At 55.5% G+C, this 18,545-nt stretch overlaps 1 protein-coding gene across 1 annotated transcript in view; it reads right to left on the bottom strand.

Annotated features, from left to right (window-relative positions):
- Nucleotides 1-18,545, bottom strand: part of LOC135507189 (huntingtin-like) — a 202,380-nt gene that overhangs the window by 168,744 nt on the left and 15,091 nt on the right. The window contains 5 exon segments of the mRNA XM_064926776.1: nucleotides 1,401-1,451; nucleotides 3,538-3,742; nucleotides 6,393-6,571; nucleotides 10,157-10,298; nucleotides 11,312-11,429. Of these exon segments, the coding sequence (XP_064782848.1) occupies nucleotides 1,401-1,451; nucleotides 3,538-3,742; nucleotides 6,393-6,571; nucleotides 10,157-10,298; nucleotides 11,312-11,429 (695 nt within the window).

Genomic DNA, 18,545 nt, shown 5'->3' on the forward strand with positions numbered 1-18,545 from the left:
TTCTTTAGTTTCATCAGACGTGCTAGTCCAGGAACGCACCAAAACTGGTCCAGGAACGCACCAAAACTAGTCCAGGAACGCACCAAAACTAGTCCAGGAACGCACCAAAACTAGTCCAGGAACGCACCAAAACTAGTCCAGGAACGCACCAAAACTAGTCCAGGAACGCACCAAAATTAGTCCAGGAACGCACCAAAACTAGTCCAGGAACGCACCAAAACTAGTCCAGGAACGCACCAAAACTAGTCCAGGAACGCACCAAAACTAGTCCAGGAACGCACCAAACTAGTCCAGGAACGCACCAAACTAGTCCAGGAACGCACCAAACTAGTCCAGGAACGCACCAAACTAGTCCAGGAACGCACCAAAACTAGTCCAGGAACGCACCAAAACTAGTCCAGGAACGCACCAAAACTAGTCCAGGAACGCACCAAAACTAGTCCAGGAACAAATGAAACTAATCCAGGAACGCACCAAACTAGTCCAGGAACACACCAAAACTAGTCCAGGAACACACCAAACTAGTCCAGGAACACACCAAACTAGTCCAGGAACACACCAAACTAGTCCAGGAACACACCAAACTAGACCAGGAACACACCAAAACTAGTCCAGGAACACACCAAAACTAGTCCAGGAACACACCAAAACTAGTCCAGGAACACACCAAAACTAGTCCAGGAACACACCAAACTAGTCCAGGAACACACCAAACTAGTCCAGGAATAAATGAAACTAATCCAGGAACACACCAAACTAGTCCAGGAACGCACCAAACTAGTCCAGGAATGCACCAAACTAGTCCAGGAACGCACCAAACTAGACCAGGAACGCACCAAACTAGTCCAGGAACGCACCAAACTAGTCCAGGAACGCACCAAACTAGTCCAGGAACGCACCAAACTAGTCCAGGAACGCACCAAACTAGTCCAGGAACGCACCAAACTAGTCCAGGAACGCACCAAACTAGTCCAGGAACGCACCAAACTAGTCCAGGAACGCACCAAACTAGTCCAGGAACGCACCAAACTAGTCCAGGAACGCACCAAACTACTCCAGGAACGCACCAAACTAGTCCAGGAACGCACCAAACTAGTCCAGGAACACACCAAAACAAGTCCAGGGACGCACCAAACTAGTCCAGGAACGCACCAAACTAGTCCAGGAACGCACCAAACTAGTCCAGGAACGCACCAAACTAGTCCAGGAACGCACCAAACTAGTCCAGGAACGCACCAAACTAGTCCAGGAACGCACCAAACTAGTCCAGGAACGCACCAAAACTAGTCCAGGAACACATGAAAACATGTTGAATGGCTGGGGGTGCTGGAGGAGAGGTTTGGGAAACACTGTGTCAGATAGAGGGAGCAGGACGCAGGAGAGAGAGTTATTAAAATCACCTTTCTGTTTTCTGAGGAGGAGTGGACTATTACAGGAAGACCCGCCCCCGGCTGCAGGCGGGAAACAGGAAGAACACACACAGGAACAGGAAGTGAAGGAGAGAAAAGAAGAAAAGCACCATGGGAAATAGCCATTATACCCCAGACAGACAGAGGAAGAGACTCGAGTTAGTTAGTAAGAGAAGCTATTCATCCCAAATGGCACCCTAATTCCCTATATAGGAAATAGGGCCCTGGTCACTAGTAGTTCACTATATAGGGAATAGGGTTCTGGTCACTAGTAGTTCACTATATAGGGAATAGGGCTCTGGTCACTAGTAGTTCACTATATAGGGAATAAAGCTCTGGTCACTAGTAGTTCACTATATAGGGAATAGGGCTCTGGTCACTAGTAGTGCACTATATAGGGAATAGGGCTCTGGTCACTAGTAGTTCACTATATAGGGAATAGGGCTCTGGTCACTAGTAGTTCACTATATAGGGAATAGGGCTCTGGTTACTAGTAGTACACTATATAGGGAATAGGGCTCTGGTCACTAGTAGTTCACTATATAGGGAATAGGGCTCTGTTCACTAGTAGTTCACTATATAGGGAATAGGGCCCTGGTCTATAGTAGTTCACTATATAGGGAATAGGGCTCTGGTCACTAGTAGTTCACTATATAGGGAATAGGGCTCTGGTCACTAGTAGTTCACTATATAGGGAATAGGGCTCTGGTCACTAGTAGTTCACTATATAGGGAATAAGGCTCTGGTCACTAGTAGTTCACTATATAGGGAATAGGGCTCTGTTCACTAGTAGTTCACTATATAGGGAATAGGGCTCTGTTCACTAGTAGTTCACTATATAGGGAATAGGGCTCTGGTCACTAGTAGCTCACTATATAGGAAATAGGGCTCTGGTCACTAGTAGCTCACTATATAGGGAATAGGGCTCTGGTCACTAGTAGTTCACTATATAGGGAATAGGGCTCTGGTCACTAGTAGTTCACTATATAGGGAATAGGGCTCTGGTCACTAGTAGTTCACTATATATGGAATAGGGCTCAGGTCACTAGTAGTTCACTATATAGGGAATAGGGCTCTGGTCACTCGTAGTTCACTATATAGGGAACAGGGCTCTGGTCACTAGTAGTTCACTATATAGGGAACAGGGCTCTGGTCACTAGTAGTTCACTATATAGGGAACAGGGCTCTGGTCACTAGTAGTTCACTATATAGGGAATAGGGCTCTGGTCACTAGTAGTTCACTATATAGGGAATAGGGCTCTGGTCACTAGTAGTTCACTATATAGGGAATAGGGCTCTGGTCACTAGTAGTTCACTATATAGGGAATAGGGCTCTGGTCACTAGTAGTTCACTATATAGGGAATAGGGCTCTGGTCACTAGTAGTTCACTATATAGGGAATAGGGCTCTGGTCACTAGTAGTTCACTATATAGGGAATAGGGCTCTGGTCACTAGTAGTTCACTATATAGGGAATAGGGCTCTGGTCACTATACACTGAGTGTACAAAACATTAGGAACACCTGCCCTTTCCATGACAGACTGACCAGGTGAAAGATATGATTCCTTATGATGCCAGTTGTTAAATCCTCTTCAATCAGTGTAGATGAAGGGCAGGATTTTTAAGCCTTGAGATAACTGAGACATGGATTGTGTCTGTCTACTATTCAGAGAGTGAACAGACAAGACAAAATATTGAAATGCCTTTGAACAGGGTTATGGTAGGAGGTGCCAGGTGCATCAAGTACTGCAACGCTGCTGGGTTTTTCCTCACTCAACAGTTTCCCGTGTGTATCAAGAATGGTCCACCACCCAAAGGACAATCCAGCCAACTTTGACACAACTTGTGGGAAGTGTTGGGAGTCAACATGGACCAGCATCCCTGTGGAACGCTTTTTAGAGTCCCAAGCCCTGATGAATAGAGTCTGTTGTGAGGACAAAAGGGGGTGTAACGCAATATTCGGAAGGTGTTCCTAATGTTTTGCATACTCCGTGTACAGTGAGCCATTTGGGACCAATCAGCAGACAGCAACAACAAAAAAAGAACAGAGAGACAGGAGGCGGAGCTCTGTACTGTGACTGGCAGAGAATTCACCCAATGACTGGGCTCGATTGATGGGCGGACTAACCAATTAACTCCAGGATGCTGCCGGAGTGGGCGCGTCTCTCCACGTCCCGGCGGAACACGCTGGCGTGCGGAACGCTGCCGGGCGTAATGAGCATGTGCAGAAGCTCCGGGGGAGGAGTCCGGAACATCTGCTGCATCAGTTCCAGAGAGGCCGTCACCACGTTGTGGTCGCCATGCTGGCTGTAGTGGAGAGTCAACTCATAGACCTGGACACACACACACACACACACACACACACACCGTCACCACGTTGTGGTCGCCATGCTGGCTGTAGTGGAGAGTCAACTCAAAGACCTGGACACACACACACACACACACACACACACACACACCGTCACCACGTTGTGGTCGCCATGCTGGCTGTAGTGGAGAGTCAACTCATAGACCTGGACACACACACACACACACCGTCACCACGTTGTGGTCGCCATGCTGGCTGTAGTGGAGAGTCAACTCATAGACCTGGACACACACACACACACACACACACACACCGTCACCACGTTGTGGTCGCCATGCTGGCTGTAGTGGAGAGTAAACTCATAGACCTGGACACACACACACACACACACACACACACCGTCACCACGTTGTGGTCGCCATGCTGGCTGTAGTGGAGAGTCAACTCATAGACCTGGACACACACACACACACACACCATCACCACGTTGTGGTCGCCATGCTGGCTGTAGTGGAGAGTCAACTCATAGACCTGGACACACACACACACACACACCGTCACCACGTTGTGGTCGCCATGCTGGCTGTAGTGGAGAGTCAACTCATAGACCTGGACACACACACACACACACACACACACACACACACCGTCACCACGTTGTGGTCGCCATGCTGGCTGTAGTGGAGAGTCAACTCATAGACCTGGACACACACACACACACACACCGTCACCACGTTGTGGTCGCCATGCTGGCTGTAGTGGAGAGTCAACTCATAGACCTGGACACACACACCGTCACCACGTTGTGGTCGCCATGCTGGCTGTAGTGGAGAGTCAACTCATAGACCTGGACACACACACACACACACCGTCACCACGTTGTGGTCGCCATGCTGGCTGTAGTGGAGAGTCAACTCATAGACCTGGACACACACACACACACACACACACACACACCGTCACCACGTTGTGGTCGCCATGCTGGCTGTAGTGGAGAGTCAACTCATAGACCTGGACACACACACACACACACACACACACACCGTCACCACGTTGTGGTCGCCATGCTGGCTGTAGTGGAGAGTCAACTCATAGACCTGGACACACACACACACACCCCGTCACCACGTTGTGGTCGCCATGCTGGCTGTAGTGGAGAGTCAACTCATAGACCTGGACACACACACACACACACACACACACACACACACACCGTCACCACGTTGTGGTCGCCATGCTGGCTGTAGTGGAGAGTCAACTCATAGACCTGGACACACACACACACACACCGTCACCACGTTGTGGTCGCCATGCTGGCTGTAGTGGAGAGTCAACTCATAGACCTGGACACACACACACACACACCGTCACCACGTTGTGGTCGCCATGCTGGCTGTAGTGGAGAGTCAACTCATAGACCTGGACACACACACACACACACCGTCACCACGTTGTGGTCGCCATGCTGGCTGTAGTGGAGAGTCAACTCATAGACCTGGACACACACACACACACACACACCGTCACCACGTTGTGGTCGCCATGCTGGCTGTAGTGGAGAGTCAACTCATAGACCTGGACACACACACACACACACACACACACACCGTCACTACGTTGTGGTCGCCATGCTGGCTGTAGTGGAGAGTCAACTCATAGACCTGGACACACACACACACACACACACACACACACACACACACCGTCACCACGTTGTGGTCGCCATGCTGGCTGTAGTGGAGAGTCAACTCATAGACCTGGACACACACACACACCCCGTCACCACGTTGTGGTCGCCATGCTGGCTGTAGTGGAGAGTCAACTCATAGACCTGGACACACACACACACACACACACACACACACACCGTCACCACGTTGTGGTCGCCATGCTGGCTGTAGTGGAGAGTCAACTCATAGACCTGGACACACACACACACACACCGTCACCACGTTGTGGTCGCCATGCTGGCTGTAGTGGAGAGTCAACTCATAGACCTGGACACACACACACACACACCGTCACCACGTTGTGGTCGCCATGCTGGCTGTAGTGGAGAGTCAACTCATAGACCTGGACACACACACACACACACCGTCACCACGTTGTGGTCGCCATGCTGGCTGTAGTGGAGAGTCAACTCATAGACCTGGACACACACACACACACACACACACCGTCACCACGTTGTGGTCGCCATGCTGGCTGTAGTGGAGAGTCAACTCATAGACCTGGACACACACACACCGTCACCACGTTGTGGTCGCCATGCTGGCTGTAGTGGAGAGTCAACTCATAGACCTGGACACACACACACACACACACACACACACACACAGTCACCACGTTGTGGTCACCATGCTGGCTGTAGTGGAGAGTCAACTCATAGACCTGGACACACACACACACACACCGTCACCACGTTGTGGTCGCCATGCTGGCTGTAGTGGAGAGTCAACTCATAGACCTGGACACACACACACACACACACACACACACAGTCACCACGTTGTGGTCACCATGCTGGCTGTAGTGGAGAGTCAACTCATAGACCTGGACACACACACACACACACACCGTCACCACGTTGTGGTCGCCATGCTGGCTGTAGTGGAGAGTCAACTCATAGACCTGGACACACACACACACACACACACACACACACACTGACTGACTTGCAGTAGTTGTCCAGGCGTGGGCTGTAAGTCGGCCTCCTTCCTCATGACTCCGAAGCTTCCTTTCAGGCTGGTGGTCCTGTCCTGTTGCTGTAGTTGAGGCATCAGGTAGCGAAGGGTTAACAACACCCCCAGGACCAGGTGGTTAGGATGCTCCTCATCGACAGGGACCAACAGACCTGGAGGGAGAGAGAGATGTTCACCTCATCGACAGGGACCAACAGACCTGGAGAGAGAGAGAGCGATGTTCACCTCACCGGCAGAGACCAACAGACCTGGAGAGAGAGAGAGATGTTCCTCATCGACAGGGACCAACAGACCTGGAGAGAGAGAGATGTTCCTCATCGACAGGGACCAACAGACCTGGAGAGAGAGAGAGTGTCCTCCGACATCGACCTGGAGAGAGAGATGTTCCTCACCAGGGACCAACAGACCTGGAGAGAGAGATGTTCCTCATCGACAGGGACCAACAGACCTGGAGAGAGAGAGAGATGTTCCTCATCGACAGGGACCAACAGACCTGGAGAGAGAGAGATGTTCCTCATCGACAGGGACCAACAGACCTGGAGAGAGAGAGATGTTCCTCATCGACAGGGACCAACAGACCTGGAGGAGAGAGAGATGTTCCTCATCGACAGGGACCAACAGACCTGGAGAGAGAGAGAGATGTGTTCCTCATCGACAGGGACCAACAGACCTGGAGGGAGAGAGAGATGTTCCTCATCGACAGGGACCAACAGACCTGGAGGGAGAGAGAGATGTTCCTCATCGACAGGGACCAACAGACCTGGAGGGAGAGAGAGATGTTCCTCATCGACAGGGACCAACAGACCTGGAGGAGAGAGAGATGTTCCTCATCGACAGGGACCAACAGACCTGGAGAGAGAGAGATGTTCCTCATCGACAGGGACCAACAGACCTGGAGAGAGAGATGTTCCTCATCGACAGTTCCTCATCGACAGGGACCAACAGACCTGGAGAGAGAGAGAGATGTTCCTCATCGACAGGGACCAACAGACCTGGAGAGAGAGAGAGATGTTCCTCATCGACAGGGACCAACAGACCTGGAGAGGAGAGATGTTCACCTCATCGACAGGGACCAACAGACCTGGAGGGAGGAGAGATGTTCCTCATCGACAGGGACCAACAGACCTGGAGGGAGAGAGAGATGTTCCTCATCGACAGGGACCAACAGACCTGGAGGAGGAGAGACAGGGACCAACAGACCTGGAGGGAGAGATGTTCCTCATCGACAGGGACCAACAGACCTGGAGAGAGAGAGAGATGTTCCTCATCGACAGGGACCAACAGACCTGGAGAGAGAGAGAGATGTTCCTCATCGACAGGGACCAACAGACCTGGAGAGAGAGAGATGTTCCTCATCGACAGGGACCAACAGACCTGGAGAGAGAGAGAGATGTTCCTCATCGACAGGGACCAACAGACCTGGAGAGAGATGTTCCTCATCGATGTTCCTCATCGACAGGGACCAACAGACCTGGAGAGAGAGAGATGTTCCTCATCGACAGGGACCAACAGACCTGGAGAGAGAGAGAGATGTTCCTCATCCAACAGACCTGGAGGAGAGAGATGTTCCTCATCGACAGGGACCAACAGACCTGGAGGGAGAGAGAGATGTTCCTCATCGACAGGGACCAACAGACCTGGAGAGAGAGAGATGTTCCTCATCGACAGGGACCAACAGACCTGGAGGAGAGAGAGATGTTCCTCATCGACAGGGACCAACAGACCTGGAGGGAGGGAGAGATGTTCCTCATCGACAGGGACCAACAGACCTGGAGGGAGAGAGAGATGTTCCTCATCGACAGGGACCAACAGACCTGGAGAGAGAGAGAGAGATGTTCCTCATCGACAGGGACCAACAGACCTGGAGAGAGAGAGAGATGTTCCTCATCGACAGGGACCAACAGACCTGGAGAGAGAGAGAGATGTTCCTCATCGACAGGGACCAACAGACCTGGAGAGAGAGAGATGTTCCTCATCGACAGGGACCAACAGACCTGGAGGGAGAGAGATGTTCCTCATCGACAGGGACCAACAGACCTGGAGAGAGAGAGATGTTCCTCATGGACAGGGACCAACAGACCTGGAGAGAGAGAGAGATGTTCCTCATGGACAGGGACCAACAGACCTGGAGAGGGAGAGAGATGTTCCTCATCGACAGGGACCAACAGACCTGGAGAGAGAGAGATGTTCCTCATCGACAGGGACCAACAGACCTGGAGAGAGAGATGTTCCTCATCGACAGGGACCAACAGACCTGGAGAGAGAGATGTTCCTCATCGACAGGGACCAACAGACCTGGAGAGAGAGATGTTCCTCATCGACAGGGACCAACAGACCTGGAGAGAGAGAGATGTTCCTCATCGACAGGGACCAACAGACCTGGAGAGAGATGTTCCTCAGGGACCAACAGACCTGGAGAGATGTTCCTCATCGACAGGGACCAACAGACCTGGAGAGAGAGATGTTCCTCATCGACAGGGACCAACAGACCTGGAGAGAGAGAGATGTTCCTCATCGACAGGGACCAACAGACCTGGAGAGAGAGAGTTCCTCATCGATGTTCCTCATCGACAGGGACCAACAGACCTGGAGAGAGAGAGAGATGTTCCTCATCGACAGGGACCAACAGACCTGGAGAGAGAGAGAGATGTTCCTCATGGACAGGGACCAACAGACCTGGAGAGAGAGAGAGATGTTCCTCATGGACAGGGACCAACAGACCTGGAGAGAGAGAGATGTTCCTCATCGACAGGGACCAACAGACCTGGAGAGAGAGTTCCTCATCGACAGGGACCAACAGACCTGGAGAGAGAGAGATGTTCCTCATCGACAGGGACCAACAGACCTGGAGGGAGAGAGAGAGAGAGAGATGTTCCTGACAGACCAACAGACCTGGAGAGGGAGAGAGATTCCTCATCGACAGGGACCAACAGACCTGGAGGGAGAGAGAGAGAGAGAGATATGTTCCTCATCGACAGGGACCAACAGACCTGGAGGGAGAGAGAGATGTTCCTCATCGACAGGGACCAACAGACCTGGAGGGAGGGAGAGATGTTCCTCATCGACAGGGACCAACAGACCTGGAGAGAGAGAGATGTTCCTCATCGACAGGGACCAACAGACCTGGAGGGAGGGAGAGATGTTCCTCATCGACAGGGACCAACAGACCTGGAGGGAGGGAGAGATGTTCCTCATCGACAGGGACCAACAGACCTGGAGGGAGAGAGAGATGTTCCTCATCGACAGGGACCAACAGACCTGGAGAGAGAGAGAGATGTTCCTCATCGACAGGGACCAACAGACCTGAGGGACCAACAGACCTGGAGAGAGATGTTCCTCATCGACAGGGACCAACAGACCTGGAGGGAGAGAGAGATGTTCACCTCATCTATAGGGACCAACAGACCTGGAGAGAGAGAGAGAGAGAGAGAGAGAGAGAGAGAGAGAGAGAAGAGAGAGATGTTCCTCATCGACAGGGACCAGCAGACCTGGAGAGAGAGAGAGATGTTCACCTCATCTATAGGGACCAACAGACCTGGAGAGAGAGAGATGTTCACCTCATCTACAGAGACCAACAGACCTGGAGAGAGAGAGAGAGAGAGAGAGAGAGAGAGAGAGAGACAGAGAGAGAGACAGAGAGAGAGACAGAGAGAGAGACAGAGAGAGAGACAGAGAGAGCTGTTCATGAGGATAAGTGATGATGCCTGTGCTATGGGCTGGTTGTGTTTGGTACTGACCCAGCAGGACGTTGAGCAGCCAGGTGTAGAAGTAGGAGGCCCGTCTCGAGTGTTGACAGACACTAGCCGCCGAGCTGGCGGCCGTCCGACGGATCGTAGGAGAAGTGGACTTCAGGTTGGCCACAAACGACTTCAACAACACCTGAACATGTCAGATCAGACAATTATAAACTGGGTGTGCCGAGCCCTGAATGCTGATTGGCTGACAGCCGTGGTATATCAGACCGGACTTCAGGTTGGCCACAAACGACTTCAACAACACCTGAACATGTCAGATCAGACAATTATAAACTGGGTGTGCCGAGCCCTGAATGCTGATTGGCTGACAGCCGTGGTATATCAGACCGTATAACACGGGGTATGACAAAAACATAATTTTTACTGCTCCAATTACGTCGGAAACCAGGTTATTATAGCAATAAGGCAACCTCAGGGGGTTTGTGGTATATGGCCAATATACCACAGTTAACGGATGTATCCAGGCACTCCGCGTTGCGTCGTGCCTAAGAACAGCCCTTAGCCGTGGTATATTGGTCATATACCCCCACCCCCTCTGGCCTTACAGCTTCATTCGACAACAGATACAGACGAAGAGGACATCAATACTTCCATTATTCTCTGTAACTCAAGGCTTTTAATACAATATTTTAACGGAGGTTGTTTTGGGGGTCTGAGTGAGTGAGTGAGTGAGTGAGTGAGTGAGTGAGTGAGTGGTGAGTGAGTGAGTGTGTGTGTGAGAGAGTGTGTGTGTATGTGTGTGTGAGAGAGAGTGTGTGTATGTGTGTGTGAGAGAGAGTGTGTGTATGTGTGTGTGAGAGAGAGTGTGTGTATGTGTGTGTGAGAGAGAGTGTGTATGTGTGTGTGAGAGAGAGTGTGTGTATGTGTGTGTGAGAGAGAGTGTGTGTATGTGTGTGTGATAGAGTGTGTGTGATAGAGTGTGTGTGTGTGTGTGTGTGTGTGTGTGTGTGTGTGTGTGTGTGTGTGTGTGTGTGTGTGAGTGTGAGTGTGTGAGTGTGAGTGTGAGTGTGTGAGTGTGAGTGTGAGTGTGTGAGTGTGAGTGTGAGTGTGTGAGTGTGAGTGTGAGTGTGAGTGTGTGAGTGTGAGTGTGAGTGTGTGTGAGTGAGTGAGTGTGAGTGTGTGTGTGTGTGAGTGTACCTTGACCTCTCCGTCGTTAGCGAAGTGTCCCAGAGCAGTCATGATCTTCGGCACGGCAGCCGACAGGGTCTCCTGGACAGGCTCCTCCAGTCTCTTCGTGATCCTGGTCAGACAGGGAGGAGGTTCAGACGGTCTGGAGGAGGGAGAGAAGAGGAGGGAGGAGGTTCACCAGGTACGGTCTGGAGGAGGGGGAGAAGAGGGAGGAGGAGGTTCACCAGGTACGGTCTGGAGGAGGGGAGAAGAGGGAGGGAGGAGGTTCACCAGGTACGGTCTGGAGGAGGGAGAGAAGAGGGAGGGAGGAGGTTCACCAGGTACGGTCTGGAGGAGGGAGAGAAGAGGGAGGGGGAGGGGAGGTTCACCAGGTACGGTCTGGAGGAGGGAGAGAAGAGGGAGGGAGGAGGTTCACCAGGTACGGTCTGGAGGAGGGAGAGAAGAGGGAGGGAGGAGGTTCACCAGGTACGGTCTGGAGGAGGGAGAGAAGAGGGAGGGAGGAGGTTCACCAGGTACGGTCTGGAGGAGGGAGAGAAGAGGGAGGGAGGAGGTTCACCAGGTACGGTCTGGAGGAGGGAGAGAAGAGGGAGGGAGGAGGTTCACCAGGTACGGTCTGGAGGAGGGAGGGAGGGAAGGTCTGGAGGAGGGAGGGAGGGAGGTTCACCAGGTACGGTCTGGAGGAGGGGGAGAAGAGGGAGGGAGGAGGTTCACCAGGTACGGTCTGGAGGAGGGAGAGAAGAGGGAGGGAGGAGGTTCACCAGGTACGGTCTGGAGGAGGGAGAGAAGAGGGAGGAGGTTCACCAGGTACGGTCTGGAGGAGGGAGAGAAGAGGGAGGGAGGAGGTTCACCAGGTACGGTCTGGAGGAGGGAGAGAAGAGGGAGGGAGGAGGTTCACCAGGTACGGTCTGGAGGAGGGAGAGAAGAGGGAGGGAGGAGGTTCACCAGGTACGGTCTGGAGGAGGGAGAGAAGAGGGAGGGAGGAGGTTCACCAGGTACGGTCTGGAGGAGGGAGAGAAGAGGGAGGGAGGAGGTTCTGGGTACGGTCTGGAGGAGGGAGGAGAAGAGGGAGGGAGGAGGTTCACCAGGTACGGTCTGGAGGAGGGAGAGAAGAGGGAGGGAGGAGGTTCACCAGGTACGGTCTGGAGGAGGGGGAGAAGAGGGAGGGAGGAGGTTCACCAGGTACGGTCTGGAGGAGGGAGAGAAGAGGGAGGGAGGAGGTTCACCAGGTACGGTCTGGAGGAGGGAGAGAGGGAGGGAGGAGGTTCACCAGGTACGGTCTGGAGGAGGGAGAGAAGAGGGAGGGAGGAGGTTCACCAGGTACGGTCTGGAGGAGGGGGAGAAGAGGGAGGAGGAGGTTCACCAGGTACGGTCTGGAGGAGGGGGAGAAGAGGGAGGGAGGAGGTTCACCAGGTACGGTCTGGAGGAGGGAGAGAAGAGGGAGGGAGGAGGTTCACCAGGTACGGTCTGGAGGAGGGAGAGAAGAGGGAGGGAGGAGGTTCACCAGGTACGGTCTGGAGGAGGGAGAGAAGAGGGAGGGAGGAGGTTCACCAGGTACGGTCTGGAGGAGGGAGAGAAGAGGGAGGGAGGAGGTTCACCAGGTACGGTCTGGAGGAGGGAGAGAAGAGGGAGGGGAGGAGGTTCACCAGGTACGGTCTGGAGGAGGGAGAGAAGAGGGAGGGAGGAGGTTCTGGAGGTACGGTCTGGAGGAGGGAGAGAAGAGGGAGGGAGGAGGTTCACCAGGTACGGTCTGGAGGAGGGAGAGAAGAGGGAGGAGGTTCACCAGGTTCTGGAGGAGGGAGAGAAGAGGAGGGAGGAGGTTCACCAGGTACGGTCTGGAGGAGGGGGAGAGAGGGAGGGAGGGGGAGGAGGGAGGAGGTTCACCAGGTACGGTCTGGGAGGAGAAGGGGAGGGAGAAGGTACAGTCTGGAGGAGGGGGAGAAGTTCACCAGGTACGGTCTGGAGGAGGGAGAGAAGAGGGAGGGAGGAGGTTCACCAGGTACGGTCTGGAGGAGGGGGAGAAGAGGGAGGGAGGAGGTTCACCAGGTACGGTCTGGAGGAGGGAGAGAAGAGGGAGGAGGAGGTTCACCAGGTACGGTCTGGAGGAGGGAGAGAAGAGGGAGGGAGGAGGTTCACCAGGTACGGTCTGGAGGAGGGGGAGAAGAGGGAGGGAGGAGGTTCACCAGGTACGGTCTGGAGGAGGGGGAGAAGAGGGAGGAGGAGGTTCACCAGGTACGGTCTGGAGGAGGGAGAGAAGAGGGAGGGAGGAGGTTCACCAGGTACGGTCTGGAGGAGGGAGAGAAGAGGGAGGGAGGAGGTTCACCAGGTACGGTCTGGAGGAGGGAGAGAAGAGGGAGGGAGGAGGTTCACCAGGTACGGTCTGGAGGAGGGAGAGAAGAGGGAGGGAGGAGGTTCACCAGGTACGGTCTGGAGGAGGGAGAGAAGAGGGAGGGAGGAGGTTCACCAGGTACGGTCTGGAGGAGGGAGAGAAGAGGGAGGGAGGAGGTTCACCAGGTACGGTCTGGAGGAGGGAGAGAAGAGAGGGAGGGAGGAGGTTCACCAGGTACGGTCTGGAGGAGGGAGAGAAGAGGGAGGGAGGAGGTTCACCAGGTACGGTCTGGAGGAGGGAGAGAAGAGGGAGGGAGGAGGTTCACCAGGTACGGTCTGGAGGAGGGAGAGAAGAGGGAGGGAGGAGGTTCACCAGGTACGGTCTGGAGGAGGGAGAGAAGAGGGAGGGAGGAGGTTCACCAGGTACGGTCTGGAGGAGGGAGAGAAGAGGGAGGGAGGAGGTTCACCAGGTACGGTCTGGAGGAGGGAGAGAAGAGGGAGGGAGGAGGTTCACCAGGTACGGTCTGGAGGAGGGAGAGAAGAGGGAGGGAGGAGGTTCACCAGGTACGGTCTGGAGGAGGGAGAGAAGAGGGAGGGAGGTTCACCAGGTACGGTCTGGAGGAGGGGAGAGAAGAGGGAGGGAGGAGGTTCACCAGGTACGGTCTGGAGGAGGGAGAGAAGAGGGAGGGAGGAGGTTCACCAGGTACGGTCTGGAGGAGGGAGAGAAGAGGGAGGGAGGAGGTTCACCAGGTACGGTCTGGAGGAGGGGGAGAAGAGGGAGGGGAGGAGGTTCACCAGGTACGGTCTGGAGGAGGGAGAGAAGAGGGAGGAGGAGGTTCTGGAGGTACAGTCTGGAGGAGGGAGGGAGGGAGGAGGTTCACCAGGTACGGTCTGGAGGAGGGAGGAGAAGAGGTCTGGAGGAGGGAGGAGGAGGGAGGAGGAGGTTCAGGTACGGTCTGGAGGAGGGAGAGAAGAGGGAGGAGGTTCACCAGGTACGGTCTGGAGGAGGGAGAGAAGAGGGAGGGAGGAGGTTCACCAGGTACGGTCTGGAGGAGGGAGAGAAGAGGGAGGGAGGAGGTTCACCAGGTACGGTCTGGAGGAGGGAGAGAAGAGGGAGGGGAGGAGGTTCACCAGGTACGGTCTGGAGGAGGGAGAGAAGAGGGAGGGAGGAGGTTCACCAGGTACGGTCTGGAGGAGGGAGAGAAGAGGGAGGGAGGAGGTTCACCAGGTACGGTCTGGAGGAGGGAGAGAAGGGGAGGGAGGAGGTTCACCAGGTACGGTCTGGAGGAGGGAGAGAAGAGGGAGGGAGGAGGTTCACCAGGTACGGTCTGGAGGAGGGAGAGAAGAGGGAGGGAGGAGGTTCACCAGGTACGGTCTGGAGGAGGGAGAGAAGAGGGAGGGAGGAGGTTCACCAGGTACGGTCTGGAGGAGGGAGAGAAGAGGGAGGGAGGAGGTTCACCAGGTACGGTCTGGAGGAGGGAGAGAAGAGGGAGGGAGGAGGTTCACCAGGTACGGTCTGGAGGAGGGAGAGAAGAGGGAGGGAGGAGGTTCACCAGGTACGGTCTGGAGGAGGGAGAGAAGAGGGAGGGAGGAGGTTCACCAGGTACGGTCTGGAGGAGGGAGAGAGAGGGAGGAGGAGGTTCACCAGGTACGGTCTGGAGGAGGGAGAGAAGAGGGAGGGAGGAGGTTCTGGAGGTACGGTCTGGAGGAGGGAGAGAAGAGGGAGGGAGGAGGTTCACCAGGTACGGTCTGGAGGAGGGAGAGAAGAGGGAGGGAGGAGGTTCACCAGGTACGGTCTGGAGGAGGGAGAGAAGGAGGGGGGTCTGGAGGAGGGAGGGAGGGAGGTTCACCAGGTACGGTCTGGAGGAGGGAGAGAAGAGGGAGGGAGGAGGTTCACCAGGTACGGTCTGGAGGAGGGAGAGAAGAGGGAGGGAGGAGGTTCACCAGGTACGGTCTGGAGGAGGGAGAGAAGAGGGAGGGAGGAGGTTCACCAGGTACGGTCTGGAGGAGGGAGAGAAGAGGGAGGGAGGAGGTTCACCAGGTACGGTCTGGAGGAGGGAGAGAAGAGGGAGGGAGGAGGTTCACCAGGTACGGTCTGGAGGAGGGAGAGAAGAGGGAGGGAGGAGGTTCACCAGGTACGGTCTGGAGGAGGGAGAGAAGAGGGAGGGAGGAGGTTCACCAGGTACGGTCTGGAGGAGGGAGAGAAGAGGGAGGGAGGAGGTTCACCAGGTACGGTCTGGAGGAGGGAGAGAAGAGGGAGGGAGGAGGTTCACCAGGTACGGTCTGGAGGAGGAGAGAAGAGGGAGGGAGGAGGTTCACCAGGTACGGTCTGGAGGAGGGAGAAGAGGGAGGGAGGAGGTTCACCAGGTACGGTCTGGAGGAGGGAGAGAAGAGGGAGGAGGAGGTTCACCAGGTACGGTCTGGAGGAGGGAGAGAAGAGGGAGGGAGGAGGAGGTTCACCAGGTACGGTCTGGAGGAGGGAGAGAAGAGGGAGGGAGGAGGTTCACCAGGTACGGTCTGGAGGAGGGAGAGAAGAGGGAGGGAGGAGGTTCACCAGGTACGGTCTGGAGGAGGGAGAGAGAAGGAGGGAGGGAGGAGGTTCACCAGGTACGGTCTGGAGGAGGGAGAGAAGAGGGAGGGAGGAGGTTCACCAGGTACGGTCTGGAGGAGGGAGAGAAGAGGGAGGGAGGAGGTTCACCAGGTACGGTCTGGAGGAGGGAGAGAAGAGGGAGGGAGGAGGTTCACCAGGTACGGTCTGGAGGAGGGAGAGAAGAGGGAGGGAGGAGGTTCACCAGGTACGGTCTGGAGGGAGAGAAGAGGGAGGGAGGAGGTTCAGTCTGGAGGGAGAGAGGTTCACCAGGTACGGTCTGGAGGAGGGAGAGAAGAGGGAGGGGAGGAGGTTCACCAGGTACGGTCTGGAGGAGGGAGAGAAGAGGGAGGGAGGAGGTTCACCAGGTACGGTCTGGAGGAGGGAGAGAAGAGGGAGGGAGGAGGTTCACCAGGTACGGTCTGGAGGAGGGAGAGAAGAGGGAGGGAGGAGGTTCACCAGGGTACGGTCTGGAGGAGGGAGAGAAGAGGGAGGGGGAGGTTCACCAGGTACGGTCTGGAGGTTCACGGTCTCTGGAGGAGGGAGAGAAGAGGGAGGGAGGAGGTTCACCAGGTACGGTCTGGAGGAGGGAGGAGAGAAGAGGTCTGGAGGAGGAGGAGGTTCACCAGGTACGGTCTGGAGGAGGGAGAGAAGAGGGAGGGAGGAGGTTCACCAGGTACGGTCTGGAGGAGGGGGAGAAGAGGGAGGGAGGAGGTTCACCAGGTACGGTCTGGAGGAGGGAGAGAAGAGGGAGGGAGGAGGTTCACCAGGTACGGTCTGGAGGAGGGAGAGAAGAGGGAGGGAGGAGGTTCACCAGGTACGGTCTGGAGGAGGGAGAGAAGAGGGAGGGAGGAGGTTCACCAGGTACGGTCTGGAGGAGGGAGAGAAGAGGGAGGGAGGAGGTTCACCAGGGGTCTGGGAGGAGAGGAGAGAAGGTTCAGGTCGGTCTGGAGGAGGGAGAGAAGGGGAGGGAGGAGGTTCACCAGGTACGGTCTGGAGGAGGGAGAGAAGAGGGAGGGAGGAGGTTCACCAGGTACGGTCTGGAGGAGGGAGAGAAGAGGGAGGGAGGAGGTTCACCAGGTACGGTCTGGAGGAGGGAGAGAAGAGGGAGGGAGGAGGTTCACCAGGTACGGTCTGGAGGAGGGAGAGAAGAGGGAGGAGGAGGTTCACCAGGTACGGTCTGGAGGAGGGAGAGAAGAGGGAGGGAGGAGGTTCACCAGGTACGGTCTGGAGGAGGGAGAGAAGAGGGAGGGAGGAGGTTCACCAGGTACGGTCTGGAGGAGGGAGAGAAGAGGGAGGGAGGAGGTTCACCAGGTACGGTCTGGAGGAGGGAGAGAAAGAGGGAGGGAGGAGGTTCACCAGGTACGGTCTGGAGGAGGGAGAGAAGAGGGAGGGAGGAGGTTCACCAGGTACGGTCTGGAGGAGGGAGGGAGGGAGGAGGTTCACCAGGGGTCTGGAGGAGAGGAGGTTCACCAGGTACGGTCTGGAGGAGGGAGAGAAGAGGGAGGGAGGAGGTTCACCAGGTACGGTCTGGAGGAGGGAGGGAGAGAAGAGGGAGGGAGGAGGTTCACCAGGTACGGTCTGGAGGAGGGAGAGAAGAGGGAGGGAGGAGGTTCACCAGGTACGGTCTGGAGGAGGGAGAGAAGAGGGAGGGAGGAGGTTCACCAGGTACGGTCTGGAGGAGGGAGAGAAGAGGGAGGGAGGAGGTTCTGGAGGAGGGGGAGAGAAGAGGGAGGGAGGAGGTTCACCAGGTACGGTCTGGAGGAGGGAGAGAAGAGGGAGGGAGGAGGTTCACCAGGTACGGTCTGGAGGAGGGAGAGAAGAGGGAGGGAGGAGGTTCACCAGGTACGGTCTGGAGGAGGGAGAGAAGAGGGAGGGAGGAGGTTCACCAGGTACGGTCTGGGAGGAGGGAGGAGAGAGAGGGAGGGAGGAGGTTCACCAGGTACGGTCTGGAGGAGGGAGAGAAGAGGGAGGGGAGGAGGTTCACCAGGTACGGTCTGGAGGAGGGAGAGAGGGAGGGAGGAGGTTCACCAGGTACGGTCTGGAGGAGGGAGAGAAGAGGGAGGGAGGAGGTTCACCAGGTACGGTCTGGAGGAGGGAGAGAAGAGGGAGGGAGGAGGTTCACCAGGTACGGTCTGGAGGAGGGAGAGAAGAGGGAGGGAGGAGGTTCACCAGGTACGGTCTGGAGGAGGGAGAGAAGAGGGAGGGAGGAGGTTCACCAGGTACGGTCTGGAGGAGGGAGAGAAGAGGGGAGGGAGGAGGTTCACCAGGTACGGTCTGGAGGAGGGGGAGAAGAGGGAGGGAGGAGGTTCACCAGGTACGGTCTGGAGG

This window comes from Oncorhynchus masou, chromosome 20 (genome assembly GCF_036934945.1).
Source record: "Oncorhynchus masou masou isolate Uvic2021 chromosome 20, UVic_Omas_1.1, whole genome shotgun sequence".
Classification (NCBI taxonomy): Eukaryota; Metazoa; Chordata; class Actinopteri; order Salmoniformes; family Salmonidae; genus Oncorhynchus; species Oncorhynchus masou.